This window comes from Alosa alosa, chromosome 7, assembly GCF_017589495.1.
Source record: "Alosa alosa isolate M-15738 ecotype Scorff River chromosome 7, AALO_Geno_1.1, whole genome shotgun sequence".
Taxonomy (NCBI): Eukaryota; Metazoa; Chordata; class Actinopteri; order Clupeiformes; family Clupeidae; genus Alosa; species Alosa alosa.
Window position 1 is genome coordinate 23,844,814 of NC_063195.1, and position 17,106 is coordinate 23,861,919.

Sequence of the window (17,106 nt, forward strand, 5' to 3'; positions counted from 1 at the left end):
TCCTTTTCTTTTCGTCTTCCGTCAAGGGTTTTAAGCTGCTTCTTCGCCCGGCTCTGCCATTATACACGCGTTTGCAACAATCTCTAGCGTTTGTTAGCCTGCCTCTGTGCTGTAAACTGATCCTGCTTCGGTCGGCGGGTAGGATACACCGAACTTGCAAGTGGGATATTCTTCCTACAGGCAGTAGGGGCGGGCGAGAGAGCCTTCATTCGCCCCGTAATGAGTCATTTAACCATATACAGTGGGCAGTGCTTCGACTTGGCCAGCTTCACTCGCGGTATCACAGGACTTTAATTTGTATTTTCCCAGTGAGACGCTGCAACAACCCAAACAACCGGTAGATGGCTCAAGTGAGCAGGGTGTCTCATAAAAAGAAATGGAGCCTGGAAAACCCTACACAGACTTCACTACAGACTTTAGCAGACTGGTTTAGAAATAATTTAATAGCCAGAAAAATGCCTTCCTGTTACGTCCTGTTATCACGGAGTTACAGGCGATAAACGATTTTTTAAAGAGTGTTTTTCATTTAAAGGTTTGACTTCGTGCTTATTCAGTAGAGCATTTAGTGCTCTTCCCAATCCCAGACGTTCACATTGCATGTTTGTTTCTAATGGATGCAACCGTGAGATAGGCTACGCGTTTGACGGCAATGAGTTGTTAACAGACATGAACCAAGACATATAGCCCAGCAGCAATCTAGGGACTGTTCGTTATTTATTGGGGCCACCGGAGGAATTTTGAGTGCTTCAGTCAAAGTTTCATGACCCTCCCTTGCCTGCTAGAAATTGTTCAATGACCCTCCGACAGAATTGTTAAAAAGACATGACCCTCCCCTGCCAATTGTCGCTGTCTTCCGCCGGCGCTGCTTTGGCGCCACAGCCACACACTGTGATAACGTTCTTAAATCAATCTTTCCCGTGAGCTTGCATGCTACCAGTCCTTCCTTTTCAAATGTGTTGCGCCTGTTTGCACAATTTCACAAATAATCATATGTAATTAATAATATGACAAATAATCCCTGTGCACGGGGACCGAAACAATGCATGCCAACTTTTTCCGTGTTTCTCACGTATTTTAACTTCCCCCGGCTGTCTTGCTGTTTTAATGTTTTCCGTAGAATATCCCATATTTTAATACTCTCATAACAGCCCTGCCATCGGACCTGTCTCTGTGTTGCCTTGTTGCTACCCCCTTGCCCTTCCAACTAAACAGATGTCTTCAAATCATCGTTTGCCTTGCTTTCTTAACTAGAGTGATGGTAACCTATTTAAGTTTGTGTGATTGTCGTGGAGAGCACGCATTCATTGGCTTGCATGTTCGCCTTATGTCTCTGCGGCGCACCTGAGGCTGCTCAGCTACTAGAGAAAGAATTTCCCTGTTTGTATGTTCACTCCAAGTTGGCCTACCATAACTTACCAACTCTGTACTGTAGACCCTAACTGGCTATTTATATTTTTCTGTGAAATAAGCAAATGTATTTGTTCAACTTTATGAAGCAGAATTACACACTAGGCTACTTGGAACATAACACATTTGACAAAGGACAGATGTTATAGTGACAAAATATTAACTTTCAGTGTTTGATGTCTTTATCATGGGGAAGTTTTTTCCCCCATGCATTTATTCTAGGCTACTGTCAGTGACTGCCGTGAGAGAATTCGGGTTCTGTGTTTCGTTCATGTCAGTGACTGACGCGAGAGAAGCGGGGTCTGTGTTGCGTTGCGTTAATTTATTTTCAATTGGGCATGCCGTGCCGTGTCGTCCACAGCTCAGTTCTGACAAAGCCAAATTTACTCCTTTTGAAACAATGAGTGCTCGCGTTTGTATGGTTATATTGCTTGACAGGGGGGATCCCAAGCAGCTTTCAGCCATAAAGCTACTTTGAGAACATTTCCTAATTCACCCGACACTAATATTCAAAATGTTGAAAACTATTCGGCATAACCTATTAACTGACCACCCGATTCACGTTGACTGGGGGGCAGGGGGGGCATCAGCCAATCAAGGTGGTCACTTAGGTCAAGCTCGTGCATGAGTAATAACGTCATCCATAGCAACGAAGACTCACTCACTCTTAAGGCCCGTAGGCCTACACACCATACGATATGAAATAACAGTGCGAAAATGCGAAAAATTTGTGTGCAAAATTTTCGCACTCAAAGTGTACACACCAAGTCCGATGCGTTTAATATTTCGCATTCTATTTCGCACTAACGTCACGCAGGTTCACACAGCGACTTTCAGTAAGCAGGGAGAACTCATAAAATCATTAAGATTTGAAACAGATTATAGCCTTGATCATTCATGGAACCGTGTAGGCCTATTGGCTTGAGAGGTGCTGGGGAAATTAAAGCTTACGGCCATCCTTCCCATCCCTTGTCTATTCTACTTGTGCTATTGTGATAATTGTGCAGTCGAACCACTAACGGAACACATAAGTTGGTTGGGCTCATTAGTGCACCCACCCCACTACACAACACACACTGATTAACGTTGGCAGTAGGCTAGTTTAAGGAGGATACGCTTTTATAGAGTTAAGCATTCTTCCTTGAGAAAAACTCTAAGTCCGGGTAAATAGACGGACACAGAGGTCAGCAGGGATTTTGGGCTGAGCTCAACGTTGCGCTCTGCCCCACATTGAGCCCAGCCCGATCTGCAAGCTGCAGCCAGGGGTGCCCGCATATTGGACTAGTGTTGACGAACTGACCGAAGTGTCGGTTAAATAACCCGGTTCGTGTCACTGAGCCGGGAGAATCGAGTGCCAAACGTCAAAAACCGACTCAGTGTTCCTAACATCATTCATTTTCACATACAGAGCAACACTGGCTTGATTGGCTGTGCTCGTGTGTTCTCGTCGCTACTCTTTCATCGTATCGCTTATTAGCGCCTCTACTGGAGTGGAGTGGTAGTATAATCAGTCAAACTATGATGAGCCTGTATATGGCTCTGGGCCTCAAACGAGGGCTAATCCACACATACGAAACCGATCTTTTTTTCCTCCGTCTTCCCTGAAACCGCATCAAGAATATTTGCGTCCAAACGGATCCATCTCAACACGACTCAACACGTTACTTCATTCCCCAGGCCTATAGGTGGCACTGTTTCTTTACAGAAATTGACCAAAGTTTGTGCTTTACAAACAGACAGAATAGGCTATGACCTAAATGGCTAGTGTAAAGGAAACCAGAATTGTTTCTGTGGACTGATGGTGAACTGTCAACTGTAGTCAACTGTAAAACTAATAAACTTTATTTTACGGTTTGTGAAGGGTGCAGTCCGTCCTTTATTTGGCTAACGAGGTAGGCCTACTAATCACCTTTACTTTCTTTGGTTGTAGGATAGTCCGTGATTCACATTAGTTTTGGCTATCACCGCAATTAGGCTACTAAACGCAAGGCTTACCCAAGTTCTAGGCTATTCTGTCGCCACATTTATAATATTGCTATAAAACCTTCGTTAGTAACAGTCAATACGTTTGCCTGCATCAAATCGCGCATTTGCATTCAGTGTGCTACCATCGGCTTAACGTGAGTTCTAAGCGTCTTTGAATGCTTATATCTGACTTCACTCGACTGAATGCATGTATATATGTTGTAAGACATGTAAAATAAATGAATGACACTGGCACTACGCACAAATTAATGTAGCCTAAACTTACACCGCACTTTCCTAATAACTTAAGTTCTCTCGCGTCACTGACAGTAGCTAGAATGCATTAAAAAACACCGGGAAAAACAGTGTTCAGTCCACCAAGTCATAAGCTATCGGCGCTGCGCAGCACCAGTTGTGATATTTATCTTACGGAGTGTAATCGTAGGTAATGTCATGTATGAAAACTAGTATTGTTAGGCAATACTATAAGTGCAAGTCCAGGGCAGCTGAGGTGTGGCAATGACATCATCGATACGCTAAGCAGGATGTGCGGTTTAAGCTGTCTAAACGAATTCAAACGGACTACGGTTTCAGATTTCTCCACTCTGGGACCAGGTTTCAGAAAAGTCGCGGTTTCGGGCAGTGCGTTTACAGGATTCGTTTGGACGCTTGGCCAAGACGAAGCAAAACCTCTGCGTTTAACCTAAAAAGCGTCTCCGTGTGTGGACGGGCCCCGAGTCAAACAGTTCGCAAGGTTCTCCGGGCCTCGTAACCGTGGCTGCCACACGAGTCAAACAGTTCGCTAGGTTCTCGGCAAGTTGTAATCAACCGATCACATAAGCCTTTCTAGTGCAAACTAGATGCTTATGTTCATGGAAATTTGATCGATGGGAAAGTATTATATCACATACCTACAAATACACATAGGCCTGTTATCTTAGTAGTCATGTTAAATAAATGCTTAGAAGTGAATGACTGTAGGCTGCAGGCTGTCACGAGGAGACAGAATGAGACCGAATGTAACCGTGCAACAACCGCTGTACCCTTTATCTTGTCTTGGTTCTCGGCAAGTTTGATTCATACCAGCCTTGTTAGTGCATCGTAGCCTAGATTATTTATTCATGGCAATTCACACATTATCGATGGGGAAGTAGGCCTACATCTCATATTAGCCTACACGTCATATTATCTTAAAGTTATAAAGTTAAATGTTAGAGAAGTGAATGTTGCTTAGCCTCACAAAGACCGTGCCAGGCTGAACGAGACCGTAATCGAGGGTGAGTCTTAATGTTATCAAACGGTCTAGGTTTTCAACAAGTTAGTTATTAACCAAGCCTTATTCTAGTAGATGATCGTGTTCATGGCAATTTACACATTATTGATGGGGAAGTACATCACATAAGCTTCAAATAGGCTACACGTTATCTGGGTAGCCTAGTTATAAAGTTAAATGTTGCTGGCTTCGTCACGAAGAGACCGCGCATCAGGCTATACCTACTAAACGAGACCGTAACCGAGGTATAGGCTATGAGTCTATGTAATCAAAACGGTTGTCTAGGTTCTCGGCAAGTTATTAACCATGCCTTGTTTTTAGTGCATCGTAGATGCTTGTGTTCATGGCCATTCATATATCGATGGGGAAGTTCATCACATAGCCTACAAATACACGTCATGTTATCTTTGTAGTTAGAAAGTTAAAGAGAGGTGAATGTTGCTGGCTTCATCATAGTAGGTTCACGAAGTGACCGCGCGCAGGCTACTGAAGGAGACCGTAACCGAGGTTATGAGTCTAATCACACAGGTGTTATCGCAAGTTTGAGTTATCAACCGATCGCAGAAACCTATTTATTTCTCGTGCATCTTAGGTGATTGTGTAGCCTACATAGAGGTTCATAGGCTACATTACCGATGGATATAAAATACAAATACACGTCATCTTGGTTGTAATGTTAAATGAGATGTTTGTTGGTAGGCTGTCACGAGGACTGTACAACAGGTTAGACCGTAACCGTGCTAATGCATGAGTAATCAAACGGGTGTCTAGGTTCTTGGTAAGTTGAGTTATCAACTGATCCCAAAAGCCTTTAGTTTCGTGGATCTTGGACTTGTTCATTGAAATTCATATCCTAAATTACAAAGGGGGGAAATATTATATGACATAGGCTATGTTATCTTGGTAGTTAAGTTAAATGTTAGAAGTGAATAGGCTATTGGTAGGCTCGAGGAGACCGCGCGCACAGCTGACTACTGAACAAGACCGAATGTAGGCTAACTATGGGCAGTTCTTGAGTCTAGTGTAGGTCAATATGAGTGTGTATGTCAGCTAATTTCAGAGACATGGAGAGCATGACATTTGCACATTGAGGCTACATGTCTTGGAGCGATATGGCGGGGGAAGTAACGCGCTATATAACACCCCCCCGTCGCGCAAACCGGTGACCGAATCTATTAATTATCGGTAGGCCAACCAACGACCGTCCGGTTGAACCGACTTGCGTATAAGAGTCGGTTGTCCCATCACTATATTGGACTCGAGGTATGCCATTTGGGCGCACTGGTGTAGCCTAACAAGTTGTAGGGTAGGCCTCATTTAAAATGTTACATGCCAAAATGCTATACGCCAACACGCTATAAAACGGCCATAGCCTATATCATGTAGGCCTACATCTCACGAAACCATTTCACACGCAGACTACATCAAAATGTATCTGCTAAGGAGCGGAGGCACAGAGACAGCCTGTAGAAAGGGGGATAAAATCGCACTGCTGCAACAAGTGGTAAAAATTGATCAGCTTGTATGACGATGATCCAAGACTAGTCATCGTGAGCAGTAGGATCACCCAATCTATCAGCATTTTTTCTGCTCGTCGTTCTATTGTGACATCAATGGAACCCTGCAAAATCATTATTTGGGTCGGTTCTAAATTGACAGAGTCGGTCGGGTTACGGCAAACGAAAATATTTTTAAGGATGGCCTGGCAGTGTTTTTTTGCGCGTCTGCAGAAGTCAGCCAAATATGAATGTAATTCTGCGGCATAAAGCAGATGTATTTGTTTATTGTACAGAAAAATAAAAATGACATGTCAAGCAGTCAATTGACTACATTGCAGTCAACGTATAGGGCAAATTAATTTACGAAACCAAGACGTGGATATAGTATATAGTCGCCAGATAGTATTAAATCGGCAACAACATTGTTTTCTGCAGAAGCCTACCCAAGGCTACAGATTAATTCTGAACAGTTATTTCTCTACTGGTTCAATTATCACACCACTGTTTTGATTTTGAAGGCGCTACCCCCAACACTGACAATAACGTAGACAGCAAATTTCTATTTCGATTTTCGTTACCACCGCGGTAGTCAAGCCTTAAGACATACCCAAGTAGCCTAAATCGAGGTAATGTTTAATTATGCATGATTTATTTTGTTATTGAATTCGTAGGCTGGGATTACTCTCGCAAGTCTCCTGCTTTTTCAGTAGGGGTGGCAGGCAGAGCGATGTACAGTGGCAGAGCGACGCACAGTGGCTGAAAGTGGTACTAAAGCTTCACGCAGCTTCACGCCTCGTAATGCGCGACTGAAGTGGTCATTTGAAAGCGATGCCCACTGTACCGACTTACGAAGATGATTAATTAACACGAAAACATTGCCTGGTGTCCCTTTAAAGCGATGGTTCGGAGTAATTTCACCCTAGGGTCTTTTGCACCATGACCCCGAGCCAAACACCCTCCCAGAACCTGTTTTCCCTTGGTCGAACCCTGGTTTGAGTAGCGCTGTCAGAAACTAATGAGTGAAAATTAAACTAATAATTGTTGCAAACTGGTACTACGAACAAAATATTAGTGCATTCCTGGATCTACATCCTTATGCATGCTTCCTGCCAGGACTTTTACGGGCTTTTCCCAAATCACGGAAGTAACGTTGACGCAGCGGTATAGTAGCAGATAGTAGCATCCATCAGACAAGTTTTATTTAAATAAACTCCTGGTGTACTTACAAACTTTTCAATGCCTCGTTTTATGAGTAAAGAACATAGTTGTACTACTGTAGAAGTTTCGTACCATTCAGGGCATTATTAGTGGGGTAATTTGCGAGATAAAAGTTGGTACCATTACGACTGCAGAAACTCATTATGGGTTCGACAAAGGGAAAACAGGTTCTGGGAGGGTGTTTGGCTCGGGGTCATGGTACAAAGGACCCTAGGGTGAAATTACTCTGAACCATCGCTTTAAGCACCCTGCCAATATACATATCTCGAACCCAGGTCGCCGGCGTACGGTGCAGGTGCCCCAGCCAGTTGCGCCACGGCTGGGGCCTAATCCATTACTTTTAATCATAGCAATATACCATTGTTAGCTGTGATGATTTTATATTGCCATCATGCTATACATGTTAAATGAGTTAGGCTGCTAATTCAATCAGGTCTGGTCATCTTTTGTTGTTCTTTAATTAACCCCTTACATGGGATGGTTCTCAGAGGCCTGCCCCCATACCGATTCTACAAACATTAGTGTTTCTCACACCTCAGTTCCTGACACCACGCTGTGTGAGTTCCAGAGCAGGAACAATATAGAACACATAATTTGGCACGCGATTGTACATCATATCACTCTGTTGAATTTCAGGCAGGATGAAATCTTACAAGGTCAAAGCAATTGAAATGGCCATCTTGTTGAGGAAATATAGCCGCGTTGGTGTCATCGGTGAGACAAACACATTGCATATGCACCTATGTGTTAAGGTTAGAGGAAAAGATCTGTTATAGACACACCACAGATAATTTGTAGTTTAACTTTATGAAAGCAAAATGACACTTAAGTTTGTGGGGTTTGTAAAGGATATCCCAGGATGCGATCACGTTGCGCGGCGCACACCAGCCCACTATCCCGCCCGACTGAAATGAACACAAACAGCATGTTGAAATAAGGCTTTATATTTCATCATATTTTTTCATTCAAGAGCTTGACAACAGTGAAGATTATTAATAATATGCACCCAATTTTGTTTAATTATTAGGCTAAGTATGGTCTCTATAATTTGTGAATAAATCCAACATCTGTCTTATTTCCTCAAAACACCATCTGCCACTCTGCCACTCTGTCTCCAGTAGAGTGTGGTAGCATAGCCTGTTGCAGTAATAAGGCTGTTAGAGCCCACACACTATTTGGACTTTTCAAATCCGCTATGTAAATTGAGTTGTTATCTTTCTGTTTAATTATATATACAATATAATATATTTGTATCTCCCCTGGCATACTTGACCTGTTTGTATTGTATGACATGTGACTGTATACTTAATTTGTGCTCAATAATTAAAGAGTAGAGTGTGATAGCCACCCGGAAGCTTGTAGTTTTAGCGTTAGAATTTGAACACTTTTTAACAGAAAAAAATCTCTATGGGAAAATGAATGGAGTTTTTGCAAATACGGTTCAAGTAACATTGTTTGTACTATTATTTTGTCTAGTCCAGTTAATGACAAAATTGCATGGCATTTTGTGCATAACTATCAAGATGCATTTAGCAAGCTTTTCCATACTTGCAATCTAGTGGTACACAGAATAACGCAACTTTGTACTACTCCTCACTGTGACTTGCAGTCTCCAGTTCCTGTTGAGCATGGCGTAAGCAACTGTAAGCCTTTGGTAACTGGGCAACCCATAACTTCTACTTCCTATGCTAAGTGTGTGTGTGTGTGTGTAAAAAGGAGAAGGTAACCTGTTATATCAACAGATATCAAAATGTCCATATACCATAAATATCTCCTGACACATCTTGCATGTGTGCAATTATAGTTAGTACATAAGGATTTTTACCGGATTCAAACAGCTGAGCTTGGATTGCATTGAGGTGCCGTCTAATCTTTCTTCACTAAATTGAGTAAAAGAGTAATGGTGGCGTTACATCATCATCTCTCTCGTCAAGTTTGTACAGACCGTTCAGTTTTCTCTCTCTGAGCCGGGGTCAATGAAGGTGAGTGAGGCACAACCAATAAGAGCTGTTCTACTTTTTCCAGTGTTAAGAAGGGTCCGTTTGTGTGATTGAAATGTATTTTATTTGTTTTAGAAGAGATTGTTATTAGATTGATTACTGTAGATAGTTATTGAGATTGTTGTTGTTGTTAGTTTTTACAGCCTTCTCAGAGTTCAGTGTGTTTATGTATGCTTTCTTCGTGTATACACTGGTGCTAGTTGTGGTATAGGCATTAGAGATATCCCTGATGCTGAGAATGAAACTTTAAAAACAAACATGCTTAGAGTTATGTTAGACATTTGTTTCCATTTGTCAACACCACCATTGTACTCCAGTGTTGCAGCATAATGTATGCCCCTCAGAGAGTCTGAACAACTATAAATGAGTAATCCATTACAATCAATGGACGAATGGACTAAGTAAAAGTTTGTTGTTGATATTAAGATATATTATCATTGCAGCAATGATTCTGAGAACCGTACACATATTTCTTTTGATGTGTCTTCTGTGGCAGTCAGGTGAGATGTTGCTAATTTTTTTTAAAGATCACCACAACACACACTTTTACGCACGAGCCACTTTGTTAATTGTTGTTATTGTTGTTATTTTTAAAATTCAAAATTATTCATACCCATGCCTAATTCTGTTTAATGTTTTTTTTTTTTATTTCATGTGACCAAGATTTATTCTGCCTTGAAAGACCATGAGGCAAAACATGATAAATGGAAACAAATCCAATAAAATTAAATCCATTAAATTCATACACTAAAATACTCATGCTAAATAATAATATAGAAGCAGATTTATTTATTTATTTATTTATTCATTCAGAATTGTTTGCTTTGAATACTGCCTGCATAGATATGTCCTGTATTTCCTAGTTGTATTACAATAAAGAGACTGAAATAAATATATTTAGTTGTTTTCACAATGTTATAATGACTAATCTATATATATATCTATATATATATATCTATATCCACCCCACCCCCAACACACACACACAAAACACACACACTTACATCATCACTGTCATCACCTCACATACATACAGCACATTGCTTGCTACAGTAAGCCTCCTCTACTTGCTGCACACTGCCCCCCCCTCCCTACATACACAGCACATTGTCTTCAGAATCTTCTTCAACACACATCCTCTACATACAACAGCACACTTACCTACACACACACACACTACACACACACAGTCACTGCTACACTCCCCTCCCGCCCACACACACATCTTCATCACTCACATACATCATACATACAGCACTCTGCTTGCAATAGTAAGTCCCTTCACCATACTTGCAGCACGCTGCCCCCTACATACACAGCACGTTATTTCATCAGGAAGCTTCTCCAACACACATCCCCAACATACTTACAGCACACTGTCCCCCAATACACAGCACATTGTCTCATTAGGAAGCTTCTCCAACACACATATTGCACACTGCCCTCTCCCCACATACACAGCACACTATCCCATCTCCCCTGTCATCCCCCCAACACACACACCAAGACCCCTGGCAGTTGGGTTAGCCCCTTGAGCCGTGGATCTGCCCAAGGTTTCTTCCTTGGTAAGGGAGTTTTTTTGCCCCTGTTGCCCCAATTCTCCTTGTTGGTGCCCCCCAATCCTTCCTCACTTTTCTTATGCAGCCCTTGCCACTTAATCTACTAAACCCCTCTTCTACTGCACTTTTTACCCCCCCACACACTTTGCACAAATAGGCTGACACCAGACATAATTTCACTGCATTTCTTACTTCCAGTAACTATATACATGTGACAATAAACTTCCTTGTATCCTTGTACGAGTGAGAGTGGGGTTGGTCATGGATATTCCCACGGGTGTTGTTCGTCAGAGCTGGGAGGCCGGAGGCCGAAAGTGGCGAAGGGCAACAACAGCCCGGGAATATCCATGACCAATCCCACGATCACGAGTGCTATATTGCTTTTATACAACAATTCTACCACAAACTAAATAATCTGAAAACACCCCATTATTGTTTAAAAATGTTAATTTCGACATCGTTCTTAATACGCAAAAAAAAATAGTTCCCTTTTCAATAGACAGCGTCTTGGTTGCTAGGTAACCAACATTCCAGACCCCTCTCGTTACGGGTCTTTGTGGTTTACATGTCTTCTTGAAAGAAATGTTGAAATCACATCCATACCTGACGTGACGATGCTAGCACGTTAGCAGCGGTTAGCTAATTATGCTAACGTTAGTTATCTACAAGTCTCCTCCAAGTGACAATCATATTATACACAGTGCTGGCAATGCTGAGAACAATTAGCATCCTCGTTTATCTTACTTACATTGAGTTGACTCCACAGATGAGTTAATCTCGTTGAGTTAATCCACAGATGTGGTGAAGCACTGTTTCGCTATGGTTTGCTAAGGAGTAACCCATTGCTTGAAATAGTGGAGAGCTGGGTGTCAAATCTTCGCATTCTATCGCGGAGTGATTTATTATTAGCTGTGCTGAGTCTGAGTTGAAATGTCCAGGGATATTCCAACTCATGGAACGTCTCTCGGCCAATCAGAAACAAATAAATAGTTCCATAGAACCCAATTGTTGTATAAATAACTATCTATAGGGGTGGCTATTAAATACAGTAATATGCTATCATTCAATTGTAATGGAGAAACTGTGTTTCAGGTGTGCTGTGTGGACCCAGTGTGACCTACTCCTCTACACGAGTCTGTGGTCTTAAAGGGGCATCAGTGGTCCTGCCCTGCACATATTACTATCCACGGGGTCATTTCTATTGGGGAGAGTGGTATGAAGAGAGGAGTAGGAGAGTCAGAGGACACAGCAACTCCAGATATCCTGACTGCAGCCTGAACATAGACAACCTCTCATATGATCACTCTGGTGTTTACCACTTCAGGTTTTACACAAGTCTACACAGAAGCTGGATAACAAGAATATCTGGCATCAGACTTTCGGTCACAGGTGACTCTTGCAAAGCATGTTTATTACTCTGTAACTACATTTAATTGCATTTTAGTCCTTTGATCATTTTGTGTCAGAATCAAACATACATTTTTACTCCCTGAAGATGTACAACTGAAAGTGGATCCTACAACAGCTACGGAGGGAGAGAGAGTGACACTGACCTGCAGCACTGTGTGTACCCTGAGTGAGAATCCCACCTTCATCTGGTTCAGGAACAGACAGCGCATAAAGAACCAACAGTCCAGCACAGGCAACAAGCTGCATCTAAACCCTGTCAGCAGTGAGGATGCAGGCAGTTACTCCTGTGCTGTACAAGGACATGGGAATCTCCCTTCCTCAGCTGCGGCCCTCAGTGTCAGATGTAAGCCAATATTCTCTATTACTGCATGTGTGTTTACCTTGAGCAGAGGGGGCAAAATGTACACACACACACTTGATAAGTGTAGTAAGTGGTAAAAGTAGAAGTTCTGATTCAGCTTCTTCACTACAGTAGAAGTTTAAAAAAAAAGGACAAACTTGCACAACATTTGTAGGATATTACTGTATTTATCTTTTCTAATGTAGATGCTCCGAAGGACATGTCAGTGTCAGTCGGACCCTCCGGGGAAATAGTGGAGGGCGACTCAGTGACTCTGATTTGCAACAGTGATGCTAACCCTCCAGTGCACAACTACACCTGGTACAGAAGGAGTGGAGACAAAACCGCACAGGTGGCAACAGGACTGAAGTACAGCATCACCAACACCAGCACTGCACACAGAGGTCATTACTACTGTGAAGCCCGGAATGATATTGGCGTGAAAAGCACGGATGTGACACTCCTGAACATCAGATGTGAGTAGACTATTTCAGCTGGTTCAGGATAGATGGAAAATCAGTTACTAATGCTAATCATCCTTGTCAGTCCAGTATTGATGATTGTCTCTAGCTTTGGTTCACCAAAGATGATTAAGTGTTCATATGTGCCATTCTTGGTCATCTCAGTGACTAACGTCATCTTAAGTGAATAACTTCATCTTTCTCTAACATGTTTACAGTGATACATATAGAAAATAGCATAGAACCTTTTACAAGTGATATGAGGTTGTTAATCTTTTCCAGTGGGCAAATGATGAGGCTGTTTCTTTCTTGTGTTGACCTAACCCAGACTCCCCAAAGAGCATATCAGTATCTGCTAGCCTCTCTGGTGATCTGTCTGAGGGCACCACAGTGACTCTAACCTGCAGCAGTGATGCCAACCCACCAGTGCACAACCACACCTGGTATATGAAGAGTGGGGCTGAAGCTCTTATCAGGGGCACAGGGGAGAGCATCAGCTTCAATGTGACCTCTGATACCAGTGGACTTTACTACTGTGAGGCTAAGAATGAAATAGGCTCTCAGAACTCTACTGAAGTTCAAATCCTTTTAGCGGGTGAGTTTTAAGTGTTAACTAATCTCATAGACTGATCGATGTCAATTTCAAATCTAGAACTAAGATCTAATTTCAAGAAAAAACTCAATTTAAAACTTTAAAACTTCTTAAAAATGTTTTATACTGTGAGGAAATGACATTGTCACTTTACCTCTAAACTGATTGTTACCCCATTGTAGATGTGTTCCATTCTTTGCTATTGATATTGTCTCCATCTTCACAGGGAACCAGGATAGCTCCATGGTCTTGGCAGCTGAAGTCATTTTAATTGTGATACTGATTCCCATACTGATATTGCTTGGACTCCTCTGGCTGAGGTAAATGCTGAAATACATTAGAATCCATCTATTGTTGTGACAGCTTTAGAGCATAGTATTACAATGCAATGCTGCCATGATATCAGTGTAACTTGTGTTTCTTGTATCTAGAATCCGAAAGAAGAGACACCCATCAGGTTCTGGGACAAGGACCCAACAGGAGGACACAGAGGTGGGCAGGTCATACAGGGTAGTACTCCAGATAGAGAAACAGTGTGCCAGGCACATCCCAGAAGCCATTTGGATGGGTGAAGGATCTAAACTTAGCATATTAGTATACAAGAGATAAGAGTTGATCTGACTTGGTCCAACTAGGGGGTTATTCCAAGTACGTGGTTTGGTGACAAACCTGGGTAAATTAACTCAGAGTAAGTGGTAAACCTCCTACAAGAAGAGCCCTATTACCCAGTGACGTTACCCAACATTGCTTAGAGCGCCTTTAAGGTTTTTTTTTTTTTTAAGTTTTTACAATTATTATTTTTTTAAATTATTGTATATCATGTGCAGTGAGGTTTTGAGCCCCGACGGCTCAGACTGGTAGGCCTATCTAATCCTAGTCTGAGGAAAAGCCATAGGGGCTCAAAACATCACTGCAAATAAATAAATAATAATAATAATAATAAAATGGGAGCTCTTTGGTGTGTGGATCATCTCTTATCTCTTGTACACAGGGTATATTCAGCATAATATTTTTGTTTTTAGATTATTTTGAAAATGTATTTATTTATTTTACACCTAACCCAATCCAAACTGATGTTTGTCCTCAAAGCTTTATCTCTTAGTTCCCTCTGTTCTCTCTCTCTCTCTCTCTCTCTCTCTCCTCACCAGAGCGATGCCAATGCTGTGAACGCCACCATCTCAGCAGTGGCCATGACTGCTGGCCCATCACAGGCAGCTTGTGCAGCATATGAAGATGTTCACTACGCCAGCATTCAATTCAGTGGATCCAAAGGGCGTGAAGGACCTGTGTACGGCAACATCCGACAGCCCAAACCCCCCAAACAGCGCGAGGATGTGGAGTATTCCACAGTGAAGTTCTCTCAGCCCAGTGCTGCCACCCAGTGGGTATTTTTGTGTATTACACCAAACCTAGGAATATTCAGCTCCAGCTTGGCAACGCATGTGTGTGCATTCCAGTGCCAAATGTGAAAAAAAAAAAATCCATTGGGTCATTAAATCTTAAATCTGGATTATTTAATCTTAAATAAAGCAATCTCAGCTCAAATTGTATTGGGGATTGGATCAGGTAGCAAACTACTCATGGTAGCACAAGGTTTAAAAGCCTATAGTAAACTCATTCACAAAACCAAGGAGCTTATTCCTCTATTTAGTATTGCTTCCTGATAGGCAACTGTCTGTTCACATAAATTGTGATGAAACAAAAGATTAAAGGAATTATCCGGAGTAAAATGCACTTTAGATCGATTTACGGATGATTGGTAGTACATACGTTGAGTTGACATCCAAATCATGTCATTTGGATGTGTTTTGATAAAGTTCGATGTTACCGCCATCTTTAGGGGAAAGTCCGTAGGAGTTGATTGCCAAGTGTGCTCTGGAAATTCACAATTTCGTCGCTGTTTAAAAAAAAAAAAAACATAGTTCAGTCCATACAACTTCATTTCAATTTCAAAAGGAATACTGGACTATTTTTTTTTTTTTTTTTTTAACGGCGACGAAATTGTGAACTTCCAGAGCACACTTGGCAATCGACTCCTACGGACTTTCCCCTAAAGATGGCAGCAAAGATGCCAACATTTCCGGAAAGGTACTGGCTTGATGAAATTCATTCTGGACTCTTTATCCGACCACATAAAGACCTCGGGATACTTCGGTTTGGCTTTAGGGACCCTCTACTCACTACCACGTAAGTGCAATGTTGTTTGGAACTGTAGAAGAGGTATAAAAGTAGCGTTTTGTAGCGGCAAAATAATATGCCCTTCTCACTTCCACGCTAACGAGCTTTGACTAAAAACAGTAACATCGAACTTTCTCAAAACACATCCAAATGACATGATTTGGATGTCAACTCAAGGTATGTACTCCCAATCATCCGTAAATCGATCTAAAGTGCATTTTACTCCGGATAATTCCTTTAAAATTCCACCATTGCTTCATATCCATCTTACTGATTCTTGGAAGCAAACAAATGATGTTGTTTTCACTGAATGTTCCCACAATATTGTCTGGCTACATCAGTAGTTTCTCTGAAATTATTTGATGTGCAATTGATGTGCAGAGAACAATCTTAATTTTTAACTAAAATGTAACTTCTCATATTTTGTTTCCTATAGATCTGAGGACAAATCTGCAATCTACAGTACAGTAAACAAAAGCAGCAGGACCTAAGCCACGTTCTACGACCTGAGTCAGAGCCAACCAGTGGGGCTGGTGTGGACTGTGACTGATAGTGATACAGCTTTCTACCCAGTTATCTTTGTCATATATTAACTTGACATTGTTGTCCTGTGTCACGTCTGTTTCAAGTCAAAAATGTCTATGTCCTTTATCTGACTGGTGGAGTCATGGGGAATAAGTGTAATGGAATTGTACTGAGATAAAGCATGCAGCCTATTTCAGCACAAACGTCATTAGTTTTTAGGTTATAACATAAAGTTATTTATCAAATTGAATATATACGCTGGAGTATGCGTTTCGTGATGATAGCACAAAATGAAGTCAACACATTAAGGGATACATCTGACTTCTTTATTATCCAACAGTTTGAGTAATTGTATTATTACAAAATAACGATGAATAATATACACAAGAGTGTTAGATTGTATCAATGATCTGTTTGTATAAATAAATAGTGCTAGAATTCTGAAAGTATAGTAGGCTGATGTTTTATTTAGTGCACTGTGCTTTAGTCTCCGTTTTGTGTAACATTACAGCCATCAAATGAGATCCATGCGGCATAGTTCATTTAACTTTATTTAAAGATGCAGTTGGCAAGTCTGACAGATTGAGGGGAATTAGCCAAAATTTTGAATGTTTACAACTCTCCCCCACTACCACCGAGCACCCTCTCATCGAGTTTGTGCTCGTCAGTGAGCATCAGA

The 17,106-nt window shown here is 41.6% G+C and overlaps 2 protein-coding genes across 2 annotated transcripts in view; one reads left to right on the plus strand and one right to left on the minus strand.

Moving 5' to 3' along the window:
* The window catches only part of LOC125298417, a 31,283-nt gene extending 19,480 nt beyond the window's left edge, over positions 1-11,803 (minus strand). The window contains exon 1 of the mRNA XM_048249127.1: positions 11,670-11,803. The gene's annotated coding sequence lies outside the window, so the exon portion shown is untranslated. The remainder of the gene's footprint in view (positions 1-11,669) is intronic.
* On the plus strand, positions 9,820-16,845 carry LOC125298418 (B-cell receptor CD22-like). Its single transcript, XM_048249128.1, has 9 exons — positions 9,820-9,862; positions 12,246-12,310; positions 12,417-12,674; positions 12,878-13,147; positions 13,461-13,727; positions 13,951-14,044; positions 14,156-14,216; positions 14,873-15,105; positions 16,339-16,845. The coding sequence occupies exons 4-9, from the start codon at positions 12,892-12,894 to the stop codon at positions 16,391-16,393; spliced, it is 966 nt and encodes a 321-aa protein (XP_048105085.1). The 5' UTR covers positions 9,820-9,862; positions 12,246-12,310; positions 12,417-12,674; positions 12,878-12,891; the 3' UTR covers positions 16,394-16,845.
* The last annotated feature ends 261 nt before the right edge of the window (positions 16,846-17,106 follow it).

Bases quoted from the DNA above. Each gene is read 5' to 3' on its own strand.
- LOC125298418 (XM_048249128.1), top strand. From the start codon at position 12,892: ATGTCAGTGTCAGTCGGACCCTCCGGGGAAATAGTGGAGGGCGACTCA. The intron at 13,148-13,460 runs GTGAGTAGACTA...GACCTAACCCAG, and splicing joins GACACTCCTGAACATCAGAT to ACTCCCCAAAGAGCATATCA. The intron at 14,217-14,872 runs GTGGGCAGGTCA...TCTCCTCACCAG, and splicing joins CCCAACAGGAGGACACAGAG to AGCGATGCCAATGCTGTGAA.